The 24,085-nt window shown below is 41.9% G+C and overlaps 1 protein-coding gene across 2 annotated transcripts in view; it reads left to right on the top strand.

The window, feature by feature from the left end:
* Window positions 1–24,085, top strand: part of ENTPD3 (ectonucleoside triphosphate diphosphohydrolase 3) — a 110,056-nt gene that overhangs the window by 81,220 nt on the left and 4,751 nt on the right. For both annotated transcript variants that reach the window (XM_030190029.1, XM_030190028.1), the window contains exons 6-9: window positions 3,011–3,241; window positions 12,916–13,182; window positions 13,292–13,402; window positions 20,303–20,440. In XM_030190029.1, coding sequence (XP_030045889.1) covers window positions 3,011–3,241; window positions 12,916–13,182; window positions 13,292–13,402; window positions 20,303–20,440 — 747 coding nt within the window. The remainder of the gene's footprint in view (window positions 1–3,010; window positions 3,242–12,915; window positions 13,183–13,291; window positions 13,403–20,302; window positions 20,441–24,085) is intronic.

Below are 24,085 nucleotides of genomic sequence, written 5' to 3'. Positions count from 1 at the left end.
TGGACTGTAGAGAAGGGGACCCAGGCCCATATCCCACTCTAACTGGTACACTTATGGTGGAAAATGTGAGTTCCCCAAAACCCACAAAATACCTAACTGAACCCACATATAGGTGAGACCTGCAGCATAAAAGCTACTGTAGTTGTTCTGCTCTCTCAAGGGTGTGATTGCCATGCAGCTTAAACCAGAGTATAGAACATCACTATGAGAAGAGAAGCCTTTTTTGCTTGATAGAGAGAGCTGGTGGAGAACAGACTGCCAGTTGTGTCCAATACATCTGACCTGTATTTTTCCTTGTTTGATTAGTGCATTAAAGAAGATTTTGCTTCAGCTCTTGAACCAAAATCTTCTTTAAAGCAGTAATCAAACAAGGTGAAAATACAGTTCAGATGTGCCTTGCAAAGTCAGAATTTGTTCTCCACCAGCTCTCTCTCTCTCTCTCTCTCTCTCAAGCAAAAGAGGCTGGGAGTTTGCAGCAACATGCTGAATAATGATGCTGTTTATACTTTTACACAGGTAAAATCGTGATAGCATCACAGTAGCATGAAGGGGGTCATACAGCAAAATACAGCATAAGCAGTTTCAGTTCACAGAGGAGATATGCTGCAGACTAACTCTTACAGACCTGGTGGAGAGAGAAGTGTGTGTGTGTGGGGGGGGGGGGGGGGGGGGGGCAACTAACCTATCATGTACAGATAACAAGGCAAGCCAATAGAACAAGTCTCAAAAAGACACAGGGAGCTGGACATGTGCTCTGAAAGAGCCTATCATAGGGAACTACAGGATTACAGGGATTTTGTAGTTCAAGGGCACAACCCAATTCCCTGCCTCATTGCAAATGGGGGGCACAACAGTAGTGGTGTATAGTTGGGTACAGAATGATGTGATGTATACCTGGGACCTTTTATGTGAAGTTCACTACAGTCCCCCCCTAGGCTGCCCCACTGCTCCACTGGGATGTCTGTGTGGCCTATCTAGTAAGAATGATGACCCCCCCCCCCCCCCCAAACATCCCAGTGGTTTGTTTTTGCGTATTTTTCCCTTGGGCATTTTTTTGTTTGAAAATGGCCCTTAATAGAAGATGCACTAAACATATTTGGCACTGGACATTTGGACTTTTTTTTTGCCAAACATCCAAAATCGGATCTGGACATCATATCAGAAATTTCTCTCTAAGTCATTTCAACCTCAGGTGAACTTGAAAACAGGGGAACTGTCACTTGGTGAATGTCCTCACATAATCAAGACCATGTGCATTCACGACTAACGTGGATTGAGTTCATGTCTTTTGCTTTGTGATTTGGGCCTCTCTTCTTGTTAATGGACTCTTCTTTTGCATTTTACAGCAATATATAATCTGTAAAGAGAAAGTCAGGGAACCCACCCTGAGGACTATAAACGTCTGAGGAGGAAGACTGAGAGCAGATTTGGTTTACTAAAGCTTGGGTTTAAGACACTATTGGGCTCATTTTCTAAAGAGATGGACGTCCAAAAAGTGACATAAGTCAGCATTTGGACAACCATCTCACAGAAACGTCCAAATCAGTATAATCAAAACATCATTTTGGATGGCTTTCTCCAAAATCCATCAGAAGGACATCCAAATCTCAAGGGGGCATATCAGGGGCTTGTTCAGGGCAGGACTTGGGCGTTCCTAAGACTTGGACGTCTTTGAGCCATAATGGAACAAAGCAAAAACGTCCAGCACTAAAACTTTGACGTTTTGAGCTGGACCTGTTTTTCATACAAATAAGGGACAAAAGGGTGCCCAAAATGACCAGATGACCACTGGAGGGAATCAGGGATGACCTCCCCTCACTCTCCCAGTGGTCACTAACCCCCTTCCACCCCCAAAAAGTGTGTTTAAGAATATTACTTGCCAGCCTCTATGCCAGCCTCAGATGTCATACTCAGGTCCATGACAGCAGCATGTATGTCCCTGGAGTAGTTTAGTAGTAGGTGCAGTGCACTTCAGACAGGTGGACCCAGGCACATACCCACCCTACCTGTTACACTTGTGGAGGAAACTATGGACCCTCCAAAACTCACCAGCAACCCACTGTACCCACATATAGGTGCCCCTTTCACCCGTAAGGGCTATAGTAGTGGTGTACAGTTGGTGTAGTGGGGTTTCGGGGGGGGCTCAGCACACAAGGTAAGGGAGCAATGGTCAGATGTGTACCTAGGAGCATTTTATGAAGTCCACTACAGTGCCCCCTAGGGTGCCCGATTGCTGTCCTGGGATGTCAGGGGGACCAGTCTACTAAAAATGCTGGCTCCTCCTAAGTCCCAATGGCTTGACTTTGGACATTTTACACTTGGATGCTTTTTGTTTTTTCAAAAATGGCCGAAAATCAAAGATGTCCAAATCACAAAACGTCCAAATTACAGGATGACCATGGTATTTTCAAACACAAAAGATGGACGTCCTTCTTTTTTGAAAATGACTTTCTTCCCGGTTTGGAATTTGGACGTCTTTGTAAAACGTCCAAATTCTGACTTAGACATTTCTTTCAAAAACGCCCCTCCACGCAATGCTATTTGTATATCTTTACATTGCAAACATGGACCCTAAATGAAGCCTTTGCCATTCTAGTATCATTGCTGACCAAACAGAAGAGAATCTGAAATGAATAATTTTGTGCTATTTTAGAACAGAAGGGAAACTAAATTAAGTTTCACCTATAGTATGCAAAAACTCGGTGGCACTATATTCCCATAGACCCCCACAGGATATATAATCTTGGATTAAGGCACACTAATTTCCTACTCCTTCTCATGGGTTATATTGGTTGAATCTCTAAACATGAGCTTTTAAAATGCCAATTAGTTCATAGAAATTCTTTTCACTGACAACCAACCTCTTCGGGTCAGCATAACATTTCTACTGGGAGTCTAAAATCTTTTTTACAGCATTACTTCAGTATTTAGGATTAACGCTGATTAATTGGAAGAGTCTTTGATGGAGAACAGATATAGATTAACAAAATGCCCCTTTTTTATTCATTAGAAAAATATTTTGAGAATCTGGACGCGTCCTCATGGAATGGAGACCACCGGTGCTCTGGATCTGGGAGGTGCTTCCACACAAATATCGTTCATCCCTGAGGAATCTGGGCAGAGCTCCAAAAGCAGTGTGCAGGTGACACTGTATGGCTATCAGTACAATGTATACACGCACAGCTATCAGTGCTATGGAAGAGATGAAGCAGAAAAGAAGTTCCTGGCATTATTAGTTCAGGTATTATTTTACAATACCATTAAGTAGTCTTGTTCCCCTTGAACCATATGCATTTCATTGCCTGGCTGAGAGTCTCATCAGTAGTATACCTCACTAGCATTTGTCAACAATTAATTATGTAATTGATTTTTCCAGCTTGGAAAAGAGATGGATGAGGGGATATATGATTGAGGTCTACAAAATCCTGAGTGGTGTAGAACGAGTAGAAGTAAATCAATTTTTACTTAAAAGTACAAAGACTAGGGGACACTCGAGGAAGTTACATGGAAATACTTTTAAAACAAATAGGAGGAAATATTTTTTGACTCAATGAATATTTAAGCTCTGGAACTTTTTGCTGGAGGATGTAGTAACAGCGGTTAGCGTTTCTGGGTTTAAAAAAGGTTTGGACACATTCCTAGAGGAAAAGTCCATAGTCTACTCTTAAGACAGACATGGGAAGCAACTGCTTGCCCTGGGATTTGTAGTATGGAGTGTTGCCACAATTTGGGTTTGTGACCTGGCTTAGCCACTGTTGGGAAAATAGGATACTGGGCTAGATGGACCATTGGTCTGACCCAGTATGGCTACTGTTCTTATGTTATGTTCACTTCAGGTCACAGCAGCCAATCAGAATTGTGGATCTGTCCAGAACATGTCCACTCTAGGCCAAGCCCCTCCCACTCCTGCCCCACCTAAGAAATCAAATAGAATGTTATGTATTATTAGGAAAGGAATGGAAAACAAAAATGAGAACGTTATAGTGCTTTTGTTTTACTCCATTGTGCAACCGCACCTCGAATATTGTGTGCAGTTCTGGTCACCGCATCTCAAAAAAATATGGTGGAATTAGAAAAATTACAGAGAAGAGCGATGAAAATGATAAAGGGGATGGGACGATTCATTGCCAGAGAATGTGGTAAAAGCAGTTAGCTTAGTGGAGTTTAAAAACGATTTGGCTAGCTTCCTAAAAGAAAAGTCCATAAACCATTATTAAAATGACTTGGGGAAAATCTACTGCTTATTTCTAGGATACGCAGCATAAAATGTGTTGTATTGTTTTGGGATCTTGCCATGTACTTGTGACCTGGATTGGTCACTGCTGGAAACAGGATGCTGGGCTTGATGGACCTTCGGCCTGTCCCAGTATGGCAATACTTATATACTTATGTACTTAATCGGGTTGGGTTTTTTTTTTTTTTTTTTTTTTACCATTCTCCTCATTTTATCATAGTCTCCTTTTTGAAAGTTAAATGCTAATGTATTGGATTTCCTGCGTGTATTTAATCCAGAGATTATATGAAATCTGATCATGTTATGATCACTGTTATTAAGTGGCCCCACATCATGCACCGCAGCATGTGCTTCACTAAGGATTAGGTCTAGAATTGTTTTCCCTCTTCTTGGTTCCTGAAGCAGCTGCTCCATAAAGCAGTCCTTGATTTCATCAAAGAATTTAACTCCCTAGCATGCCCTATTGTTACATTTACCTAGTCAATAATGGAGTAATTGAAATCACCCATTATTATTGTGTTCCCCAGTTTGTTAGCCGCCCTAATTTCTGATAACATTTCTACATCTTTCTGTTCATCCTAGCTAGGTGGATAGCAGTACACTCCTATCACTATCCTTTTCACCTTTGCACATGGAATTTCTATCCATAGCGATACCAAGATGTGTTTATGTCGATTCAAGGCCCTCTTAACATATAATGCTACCCCTCCACCAATTCAATCCACCCTATCACTGCAACATAATTTGTACCCTGTTATGGCAGTGTCCTATTGGTATCTTCCTTTCACCAGATCTCAGAGATGCCTTTTGTATCTATCTTTTAATTTAGTGCTACATATGCTAACTCTCCCATCTTATTTCGTAGACTTCTTGCATTTGCTTACAGACATTTCAAACAATGTTTGTTTTTCCTATTTTCAACTTGCTCAGTAGTTGACAGTGTTAATTTGCAATCTTGAAAATCTGTCTGCTCTTTATTTAAATACACCTGGCCTACTATGGTCTTTTTTGTAACTTTGCTATTGGAATGCTCTGTCTTCTCTGTTTGGTGATATCTTTTAAAGATACCTTATTCCGAAACATGCGCTTTTCAGCATCTGTCAGACTTCCCCCAGTTTCTAATTTAAAAGCTGCTCTATCTCCTTTTAAAATGTTGATGCCAGCAGCCTGGTTCCACCCTGGTTAAGGTGGATCCCATCTTTCTGGAATAGGCTGCCCCTTCCCCAGAATGTTGCCCAGCTCCTAACACATCTAAAACCCTCCTCTCTGCACCATCACCTCATCCACACATTGAGACTCCAGAGCTCTGCCTGTCTCTTGGGTCCTATGCATGGAATGGGGAGCACTTCTGAAAATGATACCCCGGAGGTTCTGGATTTGAGCTTTCTTCCTAAGAGCATAAATTTGACTTCCAGAACCTCCCTCCCACATTTTCCTATGTCATTGGTACCCACATGTACCAAGACAGTAGGCTCCTCCCCAGCACTGTCTGTAATCTTATCTAGGTGCCGAATGAGGTCTACTACCTTTGCACCAGGCAGGCAAGTGACCTGGCGATCCTCACATTCACCAGTAGCCCAGCCGTCTACATGCCTAATGATCATATCTCCAACTGCAATGGGCGCCCTAACCCTTACCGCATAGGCAGAAGCCCCTGGAGGCACATCCTCGGTGTGAGAGGATATTGCATTCACTGAAGGGCAGGCCATGGCTACAGGATTACTTCCTGCCTCTCCACAGTGATGTTCTCCCTTTAGTAGACCTTTCTGCTCCATGGCAGTACAGAGGTTGCCAGATAGAGGTTAAACTTCTCTACTATATCCCTGTAGGCCTCATCTATAAACCTTTATCTGCCTCAGCTCCTCCAAGTCTGCTGTTCTAGCTTCCAGAGATCGGACCCATTCCCTGAGTGCAAGGAACTCTTGCACCGAGTACACAGATATGACTTTTCACCAACTGGGAGATAATCAAACATGTGACACTCAGTGCAAAAGACTGGATAGCCCCCATCTCACTGTTGGACTGTTGCCTCTATCTTATTATTGGTGATTTAGTTTGGTTTAGTTTATTAGGGATTATATATACTGCCCTTCAGAACATATCAGAGAGGTTTACAATTAATAATCAGAGTGGAAAAGAGCTCCATCGAATCCAAGAATAGAGGAAAAGAGAGAAGCATAAAAGGCTGGGTGTTACCGCATGATTGCTAGAGAGGGAAAATCTACTGCAAAGAGGTGTGCCTTGAGGAGGGCCCGAAACCAGGGGGTAAGATTGTTCTGCATGAAGGTCAAATGGAAAAGCATTCCAGAGGGATGTGATGCACTTGGATGTAGAAATCCAAAAGAGTAGTATATGCTAGGAGTGAGAGACTGACACACATGGATCAAGAGAGAGATCTTGGGGTGTTAGTGTCTGAGGATCTCAAGGCAGTGAAACAATGTTACAAGGCAGTGGCTGTTGCCTGAAGAATGCAAGGCTACATAGAGAGAGGTGTAACCAGCAGAAGAAAGGAGGTGTTGATGCCCCTCTACAAGTCATTGGTGAGGACCCACTTGGAGTACTGTGTCCAGCTTTGGAGGCTGTATCTCTTCAAGGACATAAAAATGACTTCAGGTGGATCAGAGGAAGGTGACAAAAATGGTACATGGTTTGTGCCATAAGACATATGAGAAGAGACTGGAGGACTTGAATATGTACATGCTAGAGAAAAGGAGAGCGAGAGAGAGGTGATATGATACTGACATTTAAGTATTGAAAGGTATTAATATTCAAACAAATCTCTTCCAGAGACATAAGGGCAGTAGAACTAGAGGACATGAATGGAGGTTGCAGGGAGGTAAACTTAGGAGTAATGCCAGGAAATAGTTTTCACAGAGAGAGCAGTGGATGCCTGTAATGCCCTTCCAGGAGAGTTGGTAGAGTCAAAAATGATGAGCAAATTCAAAAATGTGTGGAATAGACACAAGGGATGCCTAAATAGAAATAGGATAGAAACACAACGTGTCTGTTGAGGTGTTACCTTGGGCAAGAGTAATGGAAACTAAAGCTGATGCCGGACAGACTTTTACGGTTTGTGTCCCGCAAATGGCAAAAGACTGAAAGAACATTCAGCAACACCAGCACTGGGGGAACCAAGGCTGATGCCAGATAGGCTTCTACAGTCTGTGTCCCGCAACTGGCAAGAGACAGGTGAAGCTTCGGCAACTCCAGTGTTGTGGATCACTTTATTGTCACTATCAATAATAATTGGGGATGGAATGTAGGTATAACGGAGACTACATCATGTTTGGCTGACTGTATGGTTGGCATGGTGGAGATTTCGCATGGGTGACTGAGGCCTGCACAGAGTTACAGGCGTGGCTTTAACTACCTTGTTGGGCAGACATGCAGGTCTTTATCTGCCATCATTTACTGTGTTATCACCTATAAAACAGGTGTGAGGGAGGGATTGGTATAGTGGCAGTACCACCTGTCGCTATACCACTAACTCCCTCACACCTATTTTATAGGCAGAAAAGGGCTTTTATAAAATTGTCAGTCTACATACATGCATAATAAATACATGCACTGAAAGATCACAATTCTTTATATGCACATTGTGTATAGGTATTCTTGAAGTTGCAATTTGGATGGAGTATAGGCAGATTTGCGATGCACACACATTTTTTAAATACATAGATATAACCATAAAGTACATGCACACATTTACAGCTTTGGAGCAGGTATAAATATGAGCTTGAGCATTTGCACATTATTAAGGCTGTTTCTATTTTCTAAACTACTACTACTATAAATAATTTCTATAGCGCTACCAGTCGTATGCAGCGCTTCACAATTGAACATGAAGAAAAGACAGTCCCTGCTCAAAAGAGCCCACAATCTAAATCAGGACAGATAGACAGGACCAATAAGGATAAGGGTAGGACAGACAGAAGGACACATAGGGAAAGGGACTATTGAAGAGAGGAAGACAAGATAAAGGTTACGAGCAAGTGACAAGTTAGGAGTCAAAAGCAGCATCAAACAGGTAGGCCTCTAGCCCGGATCCGAAGTCGGCCAGGGATGGAGCCAGACGTAACGGCTCAGGGAGCCCATTCCAGGCATAAGGTGCGGTGAGACAAAAGGAACGAAGTCTGGAGTTAGCGATGGAGGAGAAGGGTGCAATTAGGAGAGATTTGCCTAGTGAACGGAGTTCCTGGGAAGGAGTGTAGGGAGAAATGAGGGTGGAGAGGTAGTGAGGGGCTGCAGGGTGAATGCACCCATAAGTCAATAAGAGGAGCCCGAATTTTATACGGAAACGGATAGGGAGCCAGCGAAGCGACTCCAGAAGAGGGCCGACATGGGCACAATGACTCCAGCGAAACACCAGTCGCACAGCAGAATCCTGAACAGACCGAAGAGGAGAGAGGTGGCCGAGTGGAAGACCCGCGAGAAGCAAGTTGCAGCAATCTAAGCGAGAGGTGACGAGAGCGTGGACGAGGGTTCTGATAGCGTGTCCAGAAAGGAAAGGGCGAATTTTGGCGATATTATAAAGGAAGAAACAACAGGTTTCTAAAGGCACGTAATTACCTATTTTGCCTATTTTAGACTTCAAAAACAGGCATCCTTTTATAAGATTACCCCCCACAAGTCTGAGATTCCATTGGACCTTTGAAATCAGGGGGAAAATATAGCAAACTTCAATCAGGCTCTAACAAACTGCCCATCAATTACATGGGATGAAATGTGATAGACCTCAAAACTGGAAAATACCTGCATTAAGGTTGGGATTTGGGTTGCAGCTGAAAATCCTGATCTCCATGCCGATTGCTAGGTGAACGTGGCTAAATGGAAGGAGCTTTCAAAGGGGCAGTTCACCTTTAGTTCCTCAGAAATGAATAATAAATATGAGTATTACTCAGCTGCTGAACGAATTACTGGAATGCATTTTGTCTTCTCCATAGAGATAGTGGATAAATATTGCCATCTGCATTGTCAGCAGCCCTCTAATTTCCCTCTCTCTTTTGTGGTGTACAAGGTGCTCTGTCAACAGCATATCACATATTAATGAAATGGTATGAAACATGGCTCCAACTATCTTTAAGGGTTTTAATGCATTCATCCTTACAAAATTCTGCTAAAGAAGCCAATTAAGTTAGGACTGGAGGTCCTGGTAATCACATTTCACTAGTGGGTTTTATGCATACAGCTGTGAATCATGCATACAACTTCCAGGTTTTTGGTGTTTATATATCTGGCTTAAAGTCTCAAAGCTATTTAGTTTAAATATGATAAAAATGGAAATCCTTTGTATAAATATTTTAAAAGGGGGAGCCTTAAAAACAAATACTGCAAACTTTGGAGTAAAAGAAATAGTGAATATCATGCACCAATAAAGTAGGATATATAAACATGGTATCAAATACTGCAGTTTGCTTTCCATTACTGCTGAGAAGTAGGTAGAGGAAAATTAATTTGGCATTGTATCAAAGGCGTGTGGTTTACCTGGGATTAAAGCAGCAGCCTTTAATATCAATTTATGTATCTTTGGCTCTCTGCCCTGCCTCTGCTTTTGGGGGCCTTTTTACTAAGGTCTGCCGAAAAATGGGCTGCGCTACTGTAGGCGCGTGTTTTGGACGCATGCAGATCCATTTTTCAGCGCTCCTGTAAAAAAGACCTTTTTAAAATTTTTGCCGAAAATGGACACGCGACAAAATAAAAATTGGTGCACTTCCATTTTGGGTCTTAGACCTTACCACCAGCCGTTGACTGAGTGGTAAGGTCTCACACAGTAACTGTGCGATAATCATCTATGTGCATAGAATGATTACTGCTCAGTTTCTGCCGCGCACCAGAAAATAAAAATTATTTTCCGGCACGCGTAGTGGATGCGCGTCAAAAATGAAATTACCGCAAGGGCCACACGGTAGCTGGGCGGTAACTCAAAATTGACGCACGTTGGGTGCATATAGGCATCTACGTGGCTTAGTAAATGGGCACTTGGTCTTATGCTTAGATCTGCACTGATATAACCACATGGTCAGGGGGTTAGCATCTCCTAGTTAGTGGTTGATTAAGTAGTCAGTGCTTGATCATATGGGGTCATAAACCGAGAGTGAAGCATTTAGGGGAGAAATTATCAACAAGGGCTACTGTTAAGATGGGTTAGTTTACCACTAACTTATGCTGTGTTAGCAAAGGCCCCATTTTATGCAATGAGACCTAGTTACTAATAACCCAGGTTAACAGTACAATAAGCCATCTTAATAATAGCCCACATTGATAACTTCCCCTCTTAACGTTTTATGCTTTGTGATTGGGAAATCCTTTTGGGCAACACAAACTGAAAATTTAGTCAGTGAAACCACTTTTATTCCTTTTAGTAAGCTAAGCATTATGCAATAAGTCCAGGCTACCCCCATTGGTTGTGGTTTCAGAAGAGATCTGTTTTATATACAGAAAGATGCATTTATAGTTGGGTAAGTATTCGAAATGATTTAGATATTCAAAGTGATTTAAATAGTCAGGAGAGGCTCCAAGCTGTTTAAATCACTTATAGGGGCAGTTTAAGGAATAGGGCTTTTTTGTTTGTTTGTTTGTTTGTTTATTTAGCATTTTAAGCCTCTATTACAGTTTAATAGGTTACCAGTTAAGGGACTATTCTAGATTTTACCATAGCATCAGTGTAGAGCAGAGCTGATAGTCACAGGAAACCTCGGTTTAGAGATTTAACTTTAGTTTGCAGCTTTTAAAAGAAAAGGAATACTATCAGAAAGCAAGGTAGGGTCATACTTGCGTATTTTTATTTCAAATTATTTGCTAGAGAAAGTTACCTTTACAAAGAATCTTTTACAAAGGGTCTTCTTGTTAGAAAGTAAGTAACACCATGTTAGTGTTTAGTTATCTGTCAATCAAGCCACAGTGACTGATTAAAGAGGAGAGTTGAAAAGGTCCCTGTTGTCACACTGATTGCAGTGTGAGTCATCAAAGCAGCACAGGCACATAAGTAAGCCAGACTTTCAGTTCTTCTCTGTCCAGAAGAGGTGCTGTGAGAGGAGTCCAGAGCAGGATAGAACTTCACCGGTAAGTTATTTGCTGGAAACATTGCTTTTAAACTTGGGGAAAAGTAGATTTAGAGTTAAATAAGTAGTCTCAGTGTCTTTATTTTTAAGTTACTCTGTTTCTTTAGCAAAGGCAGCTTAGAGAATAGGGTTTTGTTTGTTTAGCATATAAAGTATTACAGTTTCATAGGCTAGCAGTTAAGGGACTATTCTAGAATTTACCAAAGCATCAGTGTAGAGCAGAGCTGATAGTCACAGGAAACCTCAGGCAGAGCTCTGAAGTCTCAATGCATGGATGAGACAATGGTGCAGGAAGCAGGTATTTAAATTTGTTAGGAATTGGACAACATTCTGGGAAAGGGGGGAGCCTATTCCAAAAGGATGGACTCCACCTTAACTGGGATGGAACCAGGCTGCTGGCACTAAAATTTAAAAAAGAGATAGAGCAGCTTCTAAATTAGAATGGGGGTGGGGGGGGGGGGGGGAAACGACAGTTGCTCAGGAGCGCATGGTTCAGAGTGAGGTATCCTTGAAGGATACTATTATATCAGGACATTTAGGGAATCCCAATAGAGAGGTTTCAACAAAGGTGAAAGAAAGTCAGGAATGTTTAATAGCAGAACAGAGCAAAGGTTGCAAATTATCCCTGTCAACTTCTAAGTAGCTTGTGGATGCAAGGGAAAAACACACTTCGAAGTGTCTGTATACAAATGCCAGAAACCGAAAAAATGAAAGGAGAGTTAGAGTATATAGCAGTAAATGAAGAGGTAGATATAATAGGTATCTCAGAGACCTGGTGGAAGGAGGACAATCAATGAGAGACTCTCCAGCCAATTTGCAAAGCGATTTAAATTGGCAGGAGCCTCTCCTCTAATACCCCCCTTCCTCCTACCACCTGGTAACAATCAGGGGCGTAGCCAGACCTCAACATTTGGGGGGTCCAGAGCCCAAAGTGGGGGAGCACAGTTTGGCCCCCCCTCCCCGCTGCAACCCTACATACCTTGGCTAGTGGGGGTCCCCAACTCTCTCCAGCTAAAGCCTTTCTCCAGCACTGTCCTCTGCCATTGCCTGCCCTGCTTCCCCACAAATTGCATGTGTGCTCGGTTTTACTAAAACCGAGCATGCATAGAACGTGAGGGGAAGCAGGGCAGGCAATGCACAGAGAACAGCGCTGGAGAAAGGCTTCAGCTGGTGGGGGTTAGGGACCCCCACCAGCCAAATCAAGGGCCCCAGATCCAGTTTAGAGGGCCCAGGCCCAGAAAGCCCCCTGTAGCTATGCCACTGCTGGGAAGGTTCTGGGCAGAGAATGGGAGTGAGCTGCACACCAGTTAGCACATGGTACTTACCATATGCTATCATGTGTGGCTAGCACGCATACATTTACTGACCTCTTCAAGTGGAGACATTACGTGCTTCTTTGCTAATTACAAACAATCATAATACATGGTAAAAAAAACATTTCAGTCTGGTAATTGCAGAGGACATGCTGGGCACGTCCCCAACGATGACTGCACTGTCTTTGCATTAACTTTTGCTGTAAAAATGTGGTAAGTGCAAAAACGTATTGCACTGTAGTAAAAGGCCCCCCTGATTATTTAAAAGCACATATTTTAACTATAACCATTGTTTTCTTCTTCACAGAATTTGCTTGACAAATCCAGTGCTGAAAACCCCTGCTACCCCCAGAACTATGAGGTGCAGTTTACAACAAAGCACTTGCTCAGTGGCCGATGCACTGAATCTCTTAGACAGGCAGATTTCAATCCAGAGCAAACTGTGACCATCCGGGGTACAGGAGATCCTGCTCTGTGCCAGCAGATGGTGGCGATGCTGTTTAATTTTACAGCCTGTGATGATGACTGTTCCTTCAACGCTGTCTATCAGCCTAAAGTAAAAGGGAACTTTTCGGTAAGATAGGAAGGAGAGACAGTGATTCATTTTGCTCTTTTATTATCATCGCTGTTAATTCCTCAGAATTTCTCTCTTTGTAACGTGAGCCATCTGCTTTAATCCTCAGGCCTTTTCTGGGTTCTATTACACAACCAGTGCCTTAAACCTAACGGGATACTTTTCCCTGAAGACGTTCAACGTCAGTGTGTGGTCCTTCTGCCAGCAGAGTTGGAACGAGGTCAGTGTGTGCTTCTTTCCTGTATCTGTGGGGGAGACATAGTTTCATTGTGGCCTTCTGGGTGAATATTTGCAGTGCTTGATGTTCTGTTAGGCCACCGACCTGGAACTTTTTTTTAACTCACTTTCTTTCTTGCATCCAGGGCTAGTGTTAAACATCAGAAGCCCAGGGCAACAACTGGAGAGGGCACCTCAAAGTCCCCTGCAGGCTATGCCCCATTTAGCTTAAGGCAGGCTTCCCCCCCCCCCCCCCCCATGGCATCAGGGCCAGGACAATTGCCCTGTTTGTCCTCGCTAATGCCAGTCCTCCTTGCACCTGGAATAGAAGGTAGAGACCACCCTAGCCCCAACCTGGTACCTTTAAAAAAAGTTTTAAGAAAATTACCATAGAATATTTGTACTTCTATTTTAAAACAATGGAGCTAGCAAAAAGTACTAAATAATTGAGTCAGTATTTAAGACTAACCTAAAGACCTGATTATTAAAGAGCCCTTTTCAGAGATGCAAAGTCTCACTCATTAGGAGTGTGTCATGCTCATTTGAAAGATTTCTCACTCTCACACTCTTTGAGCCCTATTTCTCACTCATCATAGCTTCAGTACCAGTGCACTGACCTTGATCACTGCTTTCCCGAGAGGAAAGTCTTAGAGAAGTAAAACCAAATGATCTAGTCAGTAGGAAGAAACCTGAGCACGCCTTCCTGTCTACTGCTTCCCCTTGCCCTGTCTCTTTTCCCTTTATTGCATGTACATGTGCTCTGAAATTGATGTACATACTTTTAACTACTGGGTGGGAGACAATTTTCAGCTCTATGTCACCGGTTTTCCAGAGAGTTCTTTTTGCATTGCGGAGAAGCTACGCTTGTTTCTTACTTGGATGACACAACGATTTGCACAGCTAAGCACTTTGATATCTTTTGAATATAAGTGTTTTTAATAATGTCAGTCTTACAGGTTTGATGACCCCTGAGGCAGGTCCATGCGCTGAAACACAGCTGTGTCAGGTCCCTATGAGTTCTACAATAAAGGTCCTTGCATATTTTGATATCCTCCTGGTATTTGCTTCACTCTTCTGTTTGAAAGGGGCATGGTCTACATTTGTTTGGGGTGGGACTAGAGAGAGTCCAAAATATGGATGTTCAACTCTGATTTCAGAAGGGGAAGGGACACCTATGTTCAAAAAGATGGACATCCGCTTTTATACCTGGTACTTGGCACATCCAGATTACAGAAAGGCGATCTAATTGAGCAGTTCTCCACTGGATGGAGTAAGGGAAGTCACAGTAGGTATTTTTCTGTCCCTGGAGGGCTCACAATTTTTTTTTTAAATGAAAGAAAAGAAAATTACAAAGAGCTGCAGTGGAATTTGAAGGGTCCTAGGGCCGGCTTTTTTAAACATCTTTGTGAGTGATATTGCAGGAGGGCTGTCTGGTAAGGTTTGTCTCTTTGCGGATGATACCAAAATCTGCAACAGGGTGGACACCCCAGAGGATGTGGATGACATGAGGAAGGACATAGCGAAGTTTGAGGAATGGTCCAATATTTGGCAACTATGATTTAATGCTAAAAAATGCAGGGTGATGCACTTGGGTCACAAGAATCCGAGGGAACGGTACAGGGTAGGGGATGAAGTGCTTCTGTGTACAAAGGAAGAAAGGGACTTGGGGGTGATTGGGTCTGATGACCTTAAAGTATCCAAACAGGTAGAAAAGCGACAATCAAAGCCAGATGGATGCTTGGGTGCATAAGGAAAGGGATGACCAGCAGGAAGAAAGAGGTGATGGTGAGACCCCATTTAGAGGAATGTGTGCAATTCTGGAGACCACACCTACAGAAATATATAAACAGGATGGAGTTGGTCCAGAGGGCGGCTACAAAATTGATAAGCGGTCTTGGACATAAAACATATAAGGACAGGCTTATGAACCTAAACATGTATATGCTAGAAGAGAGGAGGGAAAGAGGAGATATGATAGAAACATTTAAATATCTCAGGGGCATTAATGTACAGGAAAAGAGCCTTTTCAAATGAAGGAAAACTCTGGAATGAGGGGACATACAATGAAGTTAAGAGAAAATATGCTTAGGAGGAATCTAAGAAAGTATTTATTTACGAAAAGGGTGGTAGAAGTGTGGAATGGCCTCCCAGTGGAGGTTGTGGAGACGAGAACTATGTCAGAGTTTAAGAAAGCATGAAAAGGAGGAGTTAAGGGTTACGGAAGATGGGCAGACTGGATCGGACATTTTGGTCTTTATCTGCCATCATATTTTTCTGTTTCTATGTTTCCACATGGATATCTATGTGGACATTTTATAATATGGATGTTCCGATGCTGCCACAAAGACATCCATGTCCCATATTTTGTCCCATTCGTAATTTGGATGTTTCCGTTTGTAAAATGGATATTCATGCTGGACGTAGCCAGCACTTGGATGTTGACATATTTTTTTCTTTTAAATTCTTTGCTTCAGTCTTCACTGAGGAAGATCTGAGGGAGATACGCATGCCGCCAGAAATGGTATTTAATGCTGATGTGTCAAAGGAATCGAAACAAAACTCTATAAACCTGTAATAGGGCAATTTGACAAACTAAAGAGTAGCAAATCATCTGGCGTACTGATATATGTCACGGTTGTGGCCGTGCCCTTATGTTCAGACCTACTGTTTCTCTGTATCTAGCTCTGTGACCTCTCCAGTCTGCCTTTTTTCCTGTTGTTGTTCTTCCTGTTGGCCAGGCCTCGCTTTGGTGTCCCTGAAGCCAAGCCTCGCTTTGGTCTCCCTGCTTCTGCTTCATTTCCTACTTGTGACATCATCAGCCTACTCCTTTTTAAGGACCAAGGGAGCTTTACTGCCTTGCCTTTGCAACAGGTCTATTTTTCCCTTTTCTTGTTGTACTGTTGTTTGATTCTGAGAGAACTGGTCTTCTTGTTAAGCTGTGTCTCTGGGCACAGCCCTGAGCCCTGTGTGTGTGGTTTTGGTTTGAATCTGTATGGATTACTTTCCTGTTAGGTTTGCTCTTAAGCAAAGCCCTCTTCTGTTTCTCTGTTCTGGTTTGAATCTGTGTGGATTACTTGCCTGTTAACTTTGCTCCTAAGCAAAGCCCTGTTCTGTTTTTCTGTATATGTATGGTTCTGGTTTGTACATGAATAGATTCCTTCCTTGTTATCTAGGCTCTCAAGCATAAGCCTGTTCTGTTTCCTTGTGTGGTTTCCCTTGTTACCATTCTCTGTTCAGAGAGCTGGTTGTTGTCAGCCCAGCTGCTTTCCTTGATTACCTTACTTCCGTGCAGCTGTGTGTGCTCTGTCTCTGCCTGCTTTTCCTTTCCCTACCTGGCTGTGGGTGCTAGCTGAGTTCTGGTAAGAACATTGGTTGTTTTCCCCTTTGTTTTTCTTTAAACCTTTGACTGCAGTGTAAGCCCTGCTTCTTTCTGATGTGTTTTAGAAGCAGCCCTTCCCTTTAGCCTGCTTTAACTCTTTGTCTGCTGTGTTTGCCTCCTGATTCTTGTGAGCATTGCTCCTTATCTGATTTGTGTATGTAAAGGCAGCCTTCCCTGTTTGCTTGCTTTTCCCTTTCTCTAGTGTCTGTTATTTGACTCTGTGGTCCAGCCTTGTGTATTTTTATGAGTGGCTTCCCTTTACCCTTGAGTGCTGTGTGGCACAGCATTGCGTATTTTTATGAGTGGCTTCTCTTATCCTTGAGTGCTGTGTGGCATAGCCGTGAGTGTTCCTTTGTGTGGCCTTGTCTTGAGTTTTCCCTGTGTGCTTTCTGTTTGAGACCTCTCTGTGAGGCTTCTGTTTTGAGTTTGAGTGGGTTGCTCTTCCGTTTAACTGTTACTACTAGCGCAGCCTTGAGTGGTCTCTCTGTGTGGCACGAGTGGGCTGTTCTTCCGTTTAGCTGTGTCTACTAGCACAGCCCTGAGCATCCTCTCTGTTTGGTTCTGTTTGAGTGGGTGGTTCTTCTGTTAGCTGTGACTACTAGCCAGTATGTTTTTTCTTACTAAAAAGGTGCCGGTACTCAAATGCCAGGCCACCCTTCAGGGGTGGGGTGATCACTGAGGGATCCACCCTACAATAGCCAGGCCCCCTGCAATCAGTTACAGAATCTATGACAAGACAGAATTGGTGTGTAGAGCCTGAATTCTTTCATTAAAACTTGGGGACCATGGGTTAATTTTAGCAGACAATGGAAAAGGTGCCGGTACTCAGTACCCCCAAGTACCCCCTCAAAAAAAGCCCTGCTACTAACTCAGCCTTGAGCTGCCTCTCTGTGTGGCACGAGTGGACAGCTCTTCCATTGGGACTACTAGCTCAGCCTTGAGCTACCTCTCTATGTGATTTCTATTTGATTTGGTTAGGACTATTCATTTATAGCTGTGGTTCTAAGCCCAGTCCTGTGCTGCCTTCCTGTGTGGTTTTCTTATCTTTTACTTGTGGTTTCTACCATATGAGTCTAAGAGGGATTGTCTTTTCCCCTTCAGTGTTTTTGTGCCTGTGTGTAGGGTCTTTTGACCCCTTGTTTGTAGCTCTGTTTAGTGCAGTATGTGTGTACTGCTTGAGTAGTACTTGCTCAAGAGATTCCGTTCTGTTTCTTTTCCCTTCCCTCTGGTATGATTCGGTTCCAGTTCAGCCGTGAGGTTCCGGATCGGCCTTGCAGCCCACCTGAGTGATCTATCTCCCTTTTCTGGTGGTGCTTGTTGCTTGTCTTGAGTGTGCCCTGTCTATTTGCCATGTCTGGTATCTTGTTTGTATTCAGTGCCTGGTTCGCTTCTGCTCTGCGCCTCCCCAGAGGACTTGTCTGTTGCAGCCTGGCTGCAGCCCAAGGGCTCACCATCCCGGGTTCCGTGACAATATAATTAAAAAATGATATTGCAAATCTATTACAATTTGCAATTTTTCTTTAAAATCAAGTGTGGTACCAGAAGATTGGAGAGTGGCTAATGTAACCAATTTTTTTAAATGGTCCCAGAGATGACCCAGGAAATTATAGATCAGTGAGCCTGACATTGGTGCTGGGCAAAATGGTAGAGACTATTATAAAGAACAAAAGGCCTCTTTTACTAAACTGCGCTAGCGATTCCCAGTGCGGGAAATGCACCACAGCCTATTTGAGCTGCAACGCATTTGCAGTGCCAGGAATCACTAGTGCAGTTTAGTAAAAGAGGTCTTTTGTTCTTTATAATAGTCTCTGCCATTCGCATCAATGCACCTAACTGGAGGTAGCAAGCAATAGAACTTCCCTCTAAGCCTTGACCTGCAGAAGGTCACGGATCATGAGATCAAGTACCAGAAGGCTTCAGGGCTCCCAGTTCCACATAAGACTGGGAAGGAAGAAGCATTGCCCTATTATATGTTAAAATACCTTTATTTTGTTTGTTAAAGTATAAGTACAAAACTGCTCCCTTAAAGTACATTTGGGAGAAAAGTTGTTATTCTGTACTACCTGGATGCGGAGATACATCACAATGAGGTATGAAGCTATGCCATTAAATTAGCACATTTTCTGACTTTCTGATTTAAGGAAGGTTATTTTTGACCAAAATAGTTGGAGAGTGATACTTCAGTTGGTGGTGGGTAATAGGTCCTGGAATAAAATAAGGTAGCTCACTCAGAGGATTTTTGAAATCCATAATTTGCATGTGTAAATTTAGGCATAGGATCCATGCCTAAAATTTACATGTGATCTGAAAAAGGAGATGTAGAAATGGGAGGGTCATGGGCATAACAGTGGTGTTTCTAAAATTAATGCCTGTTATAGAATAATAGGGATACACGCCTAATTTAGGCATGTACATTTGCACCATGTTTCAGCTGGTGCAAATGGCCATGCCTAAAGTTAGATACAATTCCCAGGCGTAAACACTATTCTATGCATTGCGCCTAACTTTAAGCGCAGCTTATAGAATAACGCTTTTTTCGGGCGCCGTATATAGAATCTAGCTCACAGTGTGCATCATTTCCAAAGAGTGCACGCTATTATCAGAAACTGACAAAATGAGAAAATGGCCAGAAAAGCCGGAATAAAATGAAAACTCCCATCAGCGGCCAGCAGTTAAAGAAATGTTGAGTGCTACTAGCTGAATATCTCCCTCCCCTCCCCCTACCCTGTTTAACATTGCTAACATTTCTTTACAAACTTTGTGCAGATGGCTTTTAGAAAATAGAAACCAAACAACAAATGCTCACAGTCTTAGGGGGTCTTTTACTTAAGCGCGCTGGTGTTTTTAGCACACGTTAAAAATAGGCGTGCGCTAAATGCTAAAGATGCCCATAGGAATACATTGACGCAGTGGTGTACCAAGGGGGGGGCGGTGGGGGCGGTCCACCCCGGGTGCACGCTGCTGGGGGGTGCCGCAGCGCGCGCCTGTGGGCTCTGACTTCGCTAACTTCGCTCGTTCGCTGCAGCTCCCTCTGCCCCGGAACAGGTTACTTCCTGTTCCGGGGCAGAGGGAGCTGCAGCGAACGAGTGAAGTTAGCGAAGTCGGAGCCCACAGGCACGCGCTGCGGCACCCCCCAGCAGCGTGCACCCCGGGTGCCATCCAGGCTGGGAACGCCACTGCATTGGCGTCTTTAGCATTTAGCATGGGCCTATTTTTAGCATGCACTAAAAACACCAGCACACTTTAGTAAAAGACCCTCAAAACCCTTTCCCACTAAAACATCTTAAACTTTGCACATGATTAGATGGGCACACAATATAATAATAATCATAATTTAATAAAAAAAAGTATCAATGTATCTAGCTGTTTAAACGTGAAACCATGGTTCCTGGACAGCTGCCAAAATAGATATCCAACTGGGTATGTTTGATAATGTGCTATCTTTTAGACATCTAACTTATGTGCCAATTTTTAAAAATATATCAGGATGTACCTATCATGTGTGTGTATTTTTATATCTTCTAGCTTCCACTAATTCTGTCAAAATTTGAAGAAACATATGCAAGGTCCTACTGCTTCTCTGCAAACTATATATATTACCTCCTAGTACATGGATATAAATTTAATGCAGAAACATGGTCTCAAATACAGTTTCAAAAAGAAGTAAGTTTAAAGTGACTTCTAGATTTCGTTTGTTGACCAGTGGCTTCCTCTAGTGGCACTTTCTAGTCTTTTTTGTTGTTCTTAAACTGAGGAAATCCAATCTATTTGCAAGTGTAAACCTAATGCTGTTTTTACTACTTTATTAGCTTTTTTTGTTACTACCTTTTGCTTTTCTTCCTGACTATGCTACCATTATTCTCACTTGCATAGTTGAAATTGCAAATCCAGAGGAAAAATGACTTTGGTATGGTTATGGACCGTTCTGAAGAATAGAATATTTAGCAAGATTTAGCCTTAGATTTTGTCAATAATCAATTTGTGCAAGAATGAGATTGCACCAAAATTGTCTAAAATTGTCCTGAGTGAAGCAATGATGTATTTTCCAGAGTTTTTTTTAATATACCGAAGGCTTTAACCATTAGTTGATATTGTTTATCAAAAGTTAGATATCTGTCATTCGTTATCCCAAGTATTTTCAGTTCTTTTTCAATTTACACAAAATGGACACGCCTTTGGTGGATCACTGGGTGAAACAAAATCATTCAATGCAAGATCTAAAATTTGTGGTATTGGCAGAATTTGAGACAAATCAGTTGGGCAATGTGTTACAAAAGATGTTGAGGTTAGAACAGAGATTAATCTTTGAATGGGGCACGGTGGCCCCGAAAGGATTGAATAAAGAGGTGGAATGGGCGGGTTTGCTGCCGTGATGTAATTCCACTATCATTTAAAGTGGGAAGATTTCTGGGTAGAGGGTATAACGTCAGTTGATGCCTGGTTGCTATTTTCTCCCTATTCTCAGCGAGGGTTCCTCCAGGGCCTGTCCGAATATAATTAGAAACAAAAGTGAGCAGAGTGAAGGTAAGCGAAATATGGAATAAGATAGTTAAGAGATAGATTACAGAACAACATGTAGTCAAATCTTGGCTTTATTGTTGTTATAGTCACAACCCCTGAAGACGCATTTCGGCGAAACACATTTGTGTAGGGTGTGGCAGGAGTTGGGACTCATACCTCCAGCAGGAGGAGAGTTGTTAAGGAAAGGAGAGGAGACTCGAGGAGAGAGATTGGAAGACAAATGGAAGAACAGAGAAGATATAGACGTAATTGATTAGAATTGGAATTGATTTTTAACATAAGTCGGAAAAGGTGTGGCACAATATAAGCACACATTTTCAATGAAAAAACAAGAAGGCACTTTGACAGTACCTATGTAATATTGCTATACAGTGAAAAAAAGAAAAAAGGAAAAAAGAACAGAAGTATCAGGGTTATGAGATAATTAGACATATACCACTGGCAGTTGATGAGAAATATGTATTTAATTAAAGACAGTCAGGATGATGCTGTATATGAAGATTAGTCATCATTTCTTGGATGTACTACGATGTGTACTTTATGTGCGATAACCAAGTACGATTTGAATTGTAGGAGTGATTGTATGTATGAATGAGGCTAGGATTGAGGAAGTTTTAATTAATTGTATATGCAATCTAAATATAAGGGTTTAATAAAGTAGATTGATACAGTAAAACTTTTAAGAGTGATTATATTGGTAAGTTAATGAATAGATGTGAGAGAAATTTGCATGTCTGTCCTTTCCATGCATATTTTTAACTGTAATGATAACCCACTTTTCAAACAATTTACAAATTACAAAACTTTATTATACAAATCTTTTAAAAATCAATTCAACAGTACTAATTTAGCTTAAATGCATCTACACTTTAATTAAATCTCCTCCAAGTACAATTATTTGAATCTGTCCATAGGGTACCTAGTCCCCCAAAGTCTTTAAAGTTATAAACATCACCAGATAGCTTGTTCATGTGGAGTCAATGTAACAGATTACTATTTTCTTGTTTAATAAATCTCTCCTCATTGGACTTCTTTAAATCTCAGTTCCTTGGTCCAATGATCATTCTCTCCTTAATCCTCCACATTCCATTAAACCCAAAAGTGTAGTTGCTTTCAGAACACCATTCAATGTCCATCATATCTGAGCTCAGCTCTACATGGTTCCATGTTTCTCTTTACTGTAGTTGATGTGATTTTGGAGTACCACTTTAAATAGATTGTGAACCTAGATATTTATATTTAGATGCATATTTATTAGGGATATCCTGAAAACCTGACTGTCCTATGGACTCCTTTAAATACCCTTGACATATATGCTTCACTATATGTGTGGAGGAGTGGCCTAGTGGTTAGAGTGGTGGACTTTGGTCCTGGGGAACTGGGTTTGATTCCCACTGCAGGCACAGGCAGCTCCTTGTGACTCTGGGCAAGTCACTTAACCCTCCATTGCCCCAGGTACAAATATAAGTACCTGTATATAATATGTAAGCCGCATTGAGTCTGCCATGAGTGGGAAAGCGCGGGATACAAATGTAATAAAAATAAAAAATAAACAAATAAAATATATAATATTAAATCTAAAAATGTTATATACATCCACATAAAACCCTGTGCCCTCCCCCAACAATGGGTATAAAGCAAAACAAGGACATTTTCCCATAAAACTTAACCATACAAAAAGTTTGATTATGATGTTATCTCAATAATAGCAACATAAACCCACTCAATGCCAGGTATATTGTGAAGTAATACATAAAAGTCACTCAGCACCTAGAGCATTTGCTTTCAAATCTCATATAACAAGGACCCTATCAAGGAAAAGGCTGCATTTTAAATATGCAGTGGGCCCTAGAACCATCAGCATGTCCATTGGCAAACCCAACAAACCTAGTCCTTGAAGATGGTGTTCCTTCAAAATTCCTACACTCCATGATCTGAGTCTTTTCACACTCTTCATCTGTCCTCTGAATCCCTGGCCACCATGACTTTTCAAACGTTTTTCTTCTTTACTTATGCCTCTTCTTTTACCCCTGATTCGGCACAGACTTGAGTATGGAATTGTACCTGAGGTCTGGAAACATGCAGTTGTCATACCAATTTTGAAAAAATCTAACTTGGATCCAACTGAACTTTTAAACTATCGACCTATTTCAAACCTACCTCTATCCTCTAAACTTTTAGAGAAAGTAGTTTTAAGTCAGTTAACAACTTTGTCTGACAAGACCTTTGCTCTCCATCCTAGGCAAGCCAGTTTCAGAGTAGCACACAGCACTATAACCTTATTAACAGCTTTTTTACAATGAAATGTGTATGGCTTTAGATCAAAAGACATCTGCAGTTGTTGTATCTTTAGATCTATCATCAGCCTCTGGCCTAGTAGACTATGGTCTTCTCTTATATCGACTATCTACTATGGGTCTTTCAGAAACTGTTCTGAGACTGTTCTGAACTGGTTTAAATCATATCTCTCTCACACTTTTTCAACTTTTTATTGATAATGCTCTTTCTATTAAAATTTTCAGTAATTGTGGTGTACCACAAGGATCCATCCTTGCTCCTATGTTATTCAATCTTTTCCTATCATCTTTGATCACTTTAATTCAATCTTGTAGCTGCAGACCATATTGCTATGCTGATGATATTCAAATTGTCTATACCTTTTCTTTTGATCCTATAGATTTCAGACCTCTCAACTCTTGTTTGAAACAAATTTCTACCTGGTTACGAGAACATAAACTTTTTCTCAATGTTTCTAGATGTGAATCTATTCACTTTCCCAATCCTTAC

The sequence above is a fragment of the Microcaecilia unicolor genome, chromosome 1 (genome assembly GCF_901765095.1).
Source record: "Microcaecilia unicolor chromosome 1, aMicUni1.1, whole genome shotgun sequence".
NCBI classification, from domain to species: domain Eukaryota; kingdom Metazoa; phylum Chordata; class Amphibia; order Gymnophiona; family Siphonopidae; genus Microcaecilia; species Microcaecilia unicolor.
The sequence above is the reverse complement of the archived record's forward strand: the minus strand, read 5'-3'. Positions and strand labels throughout refer to the sequence as shown.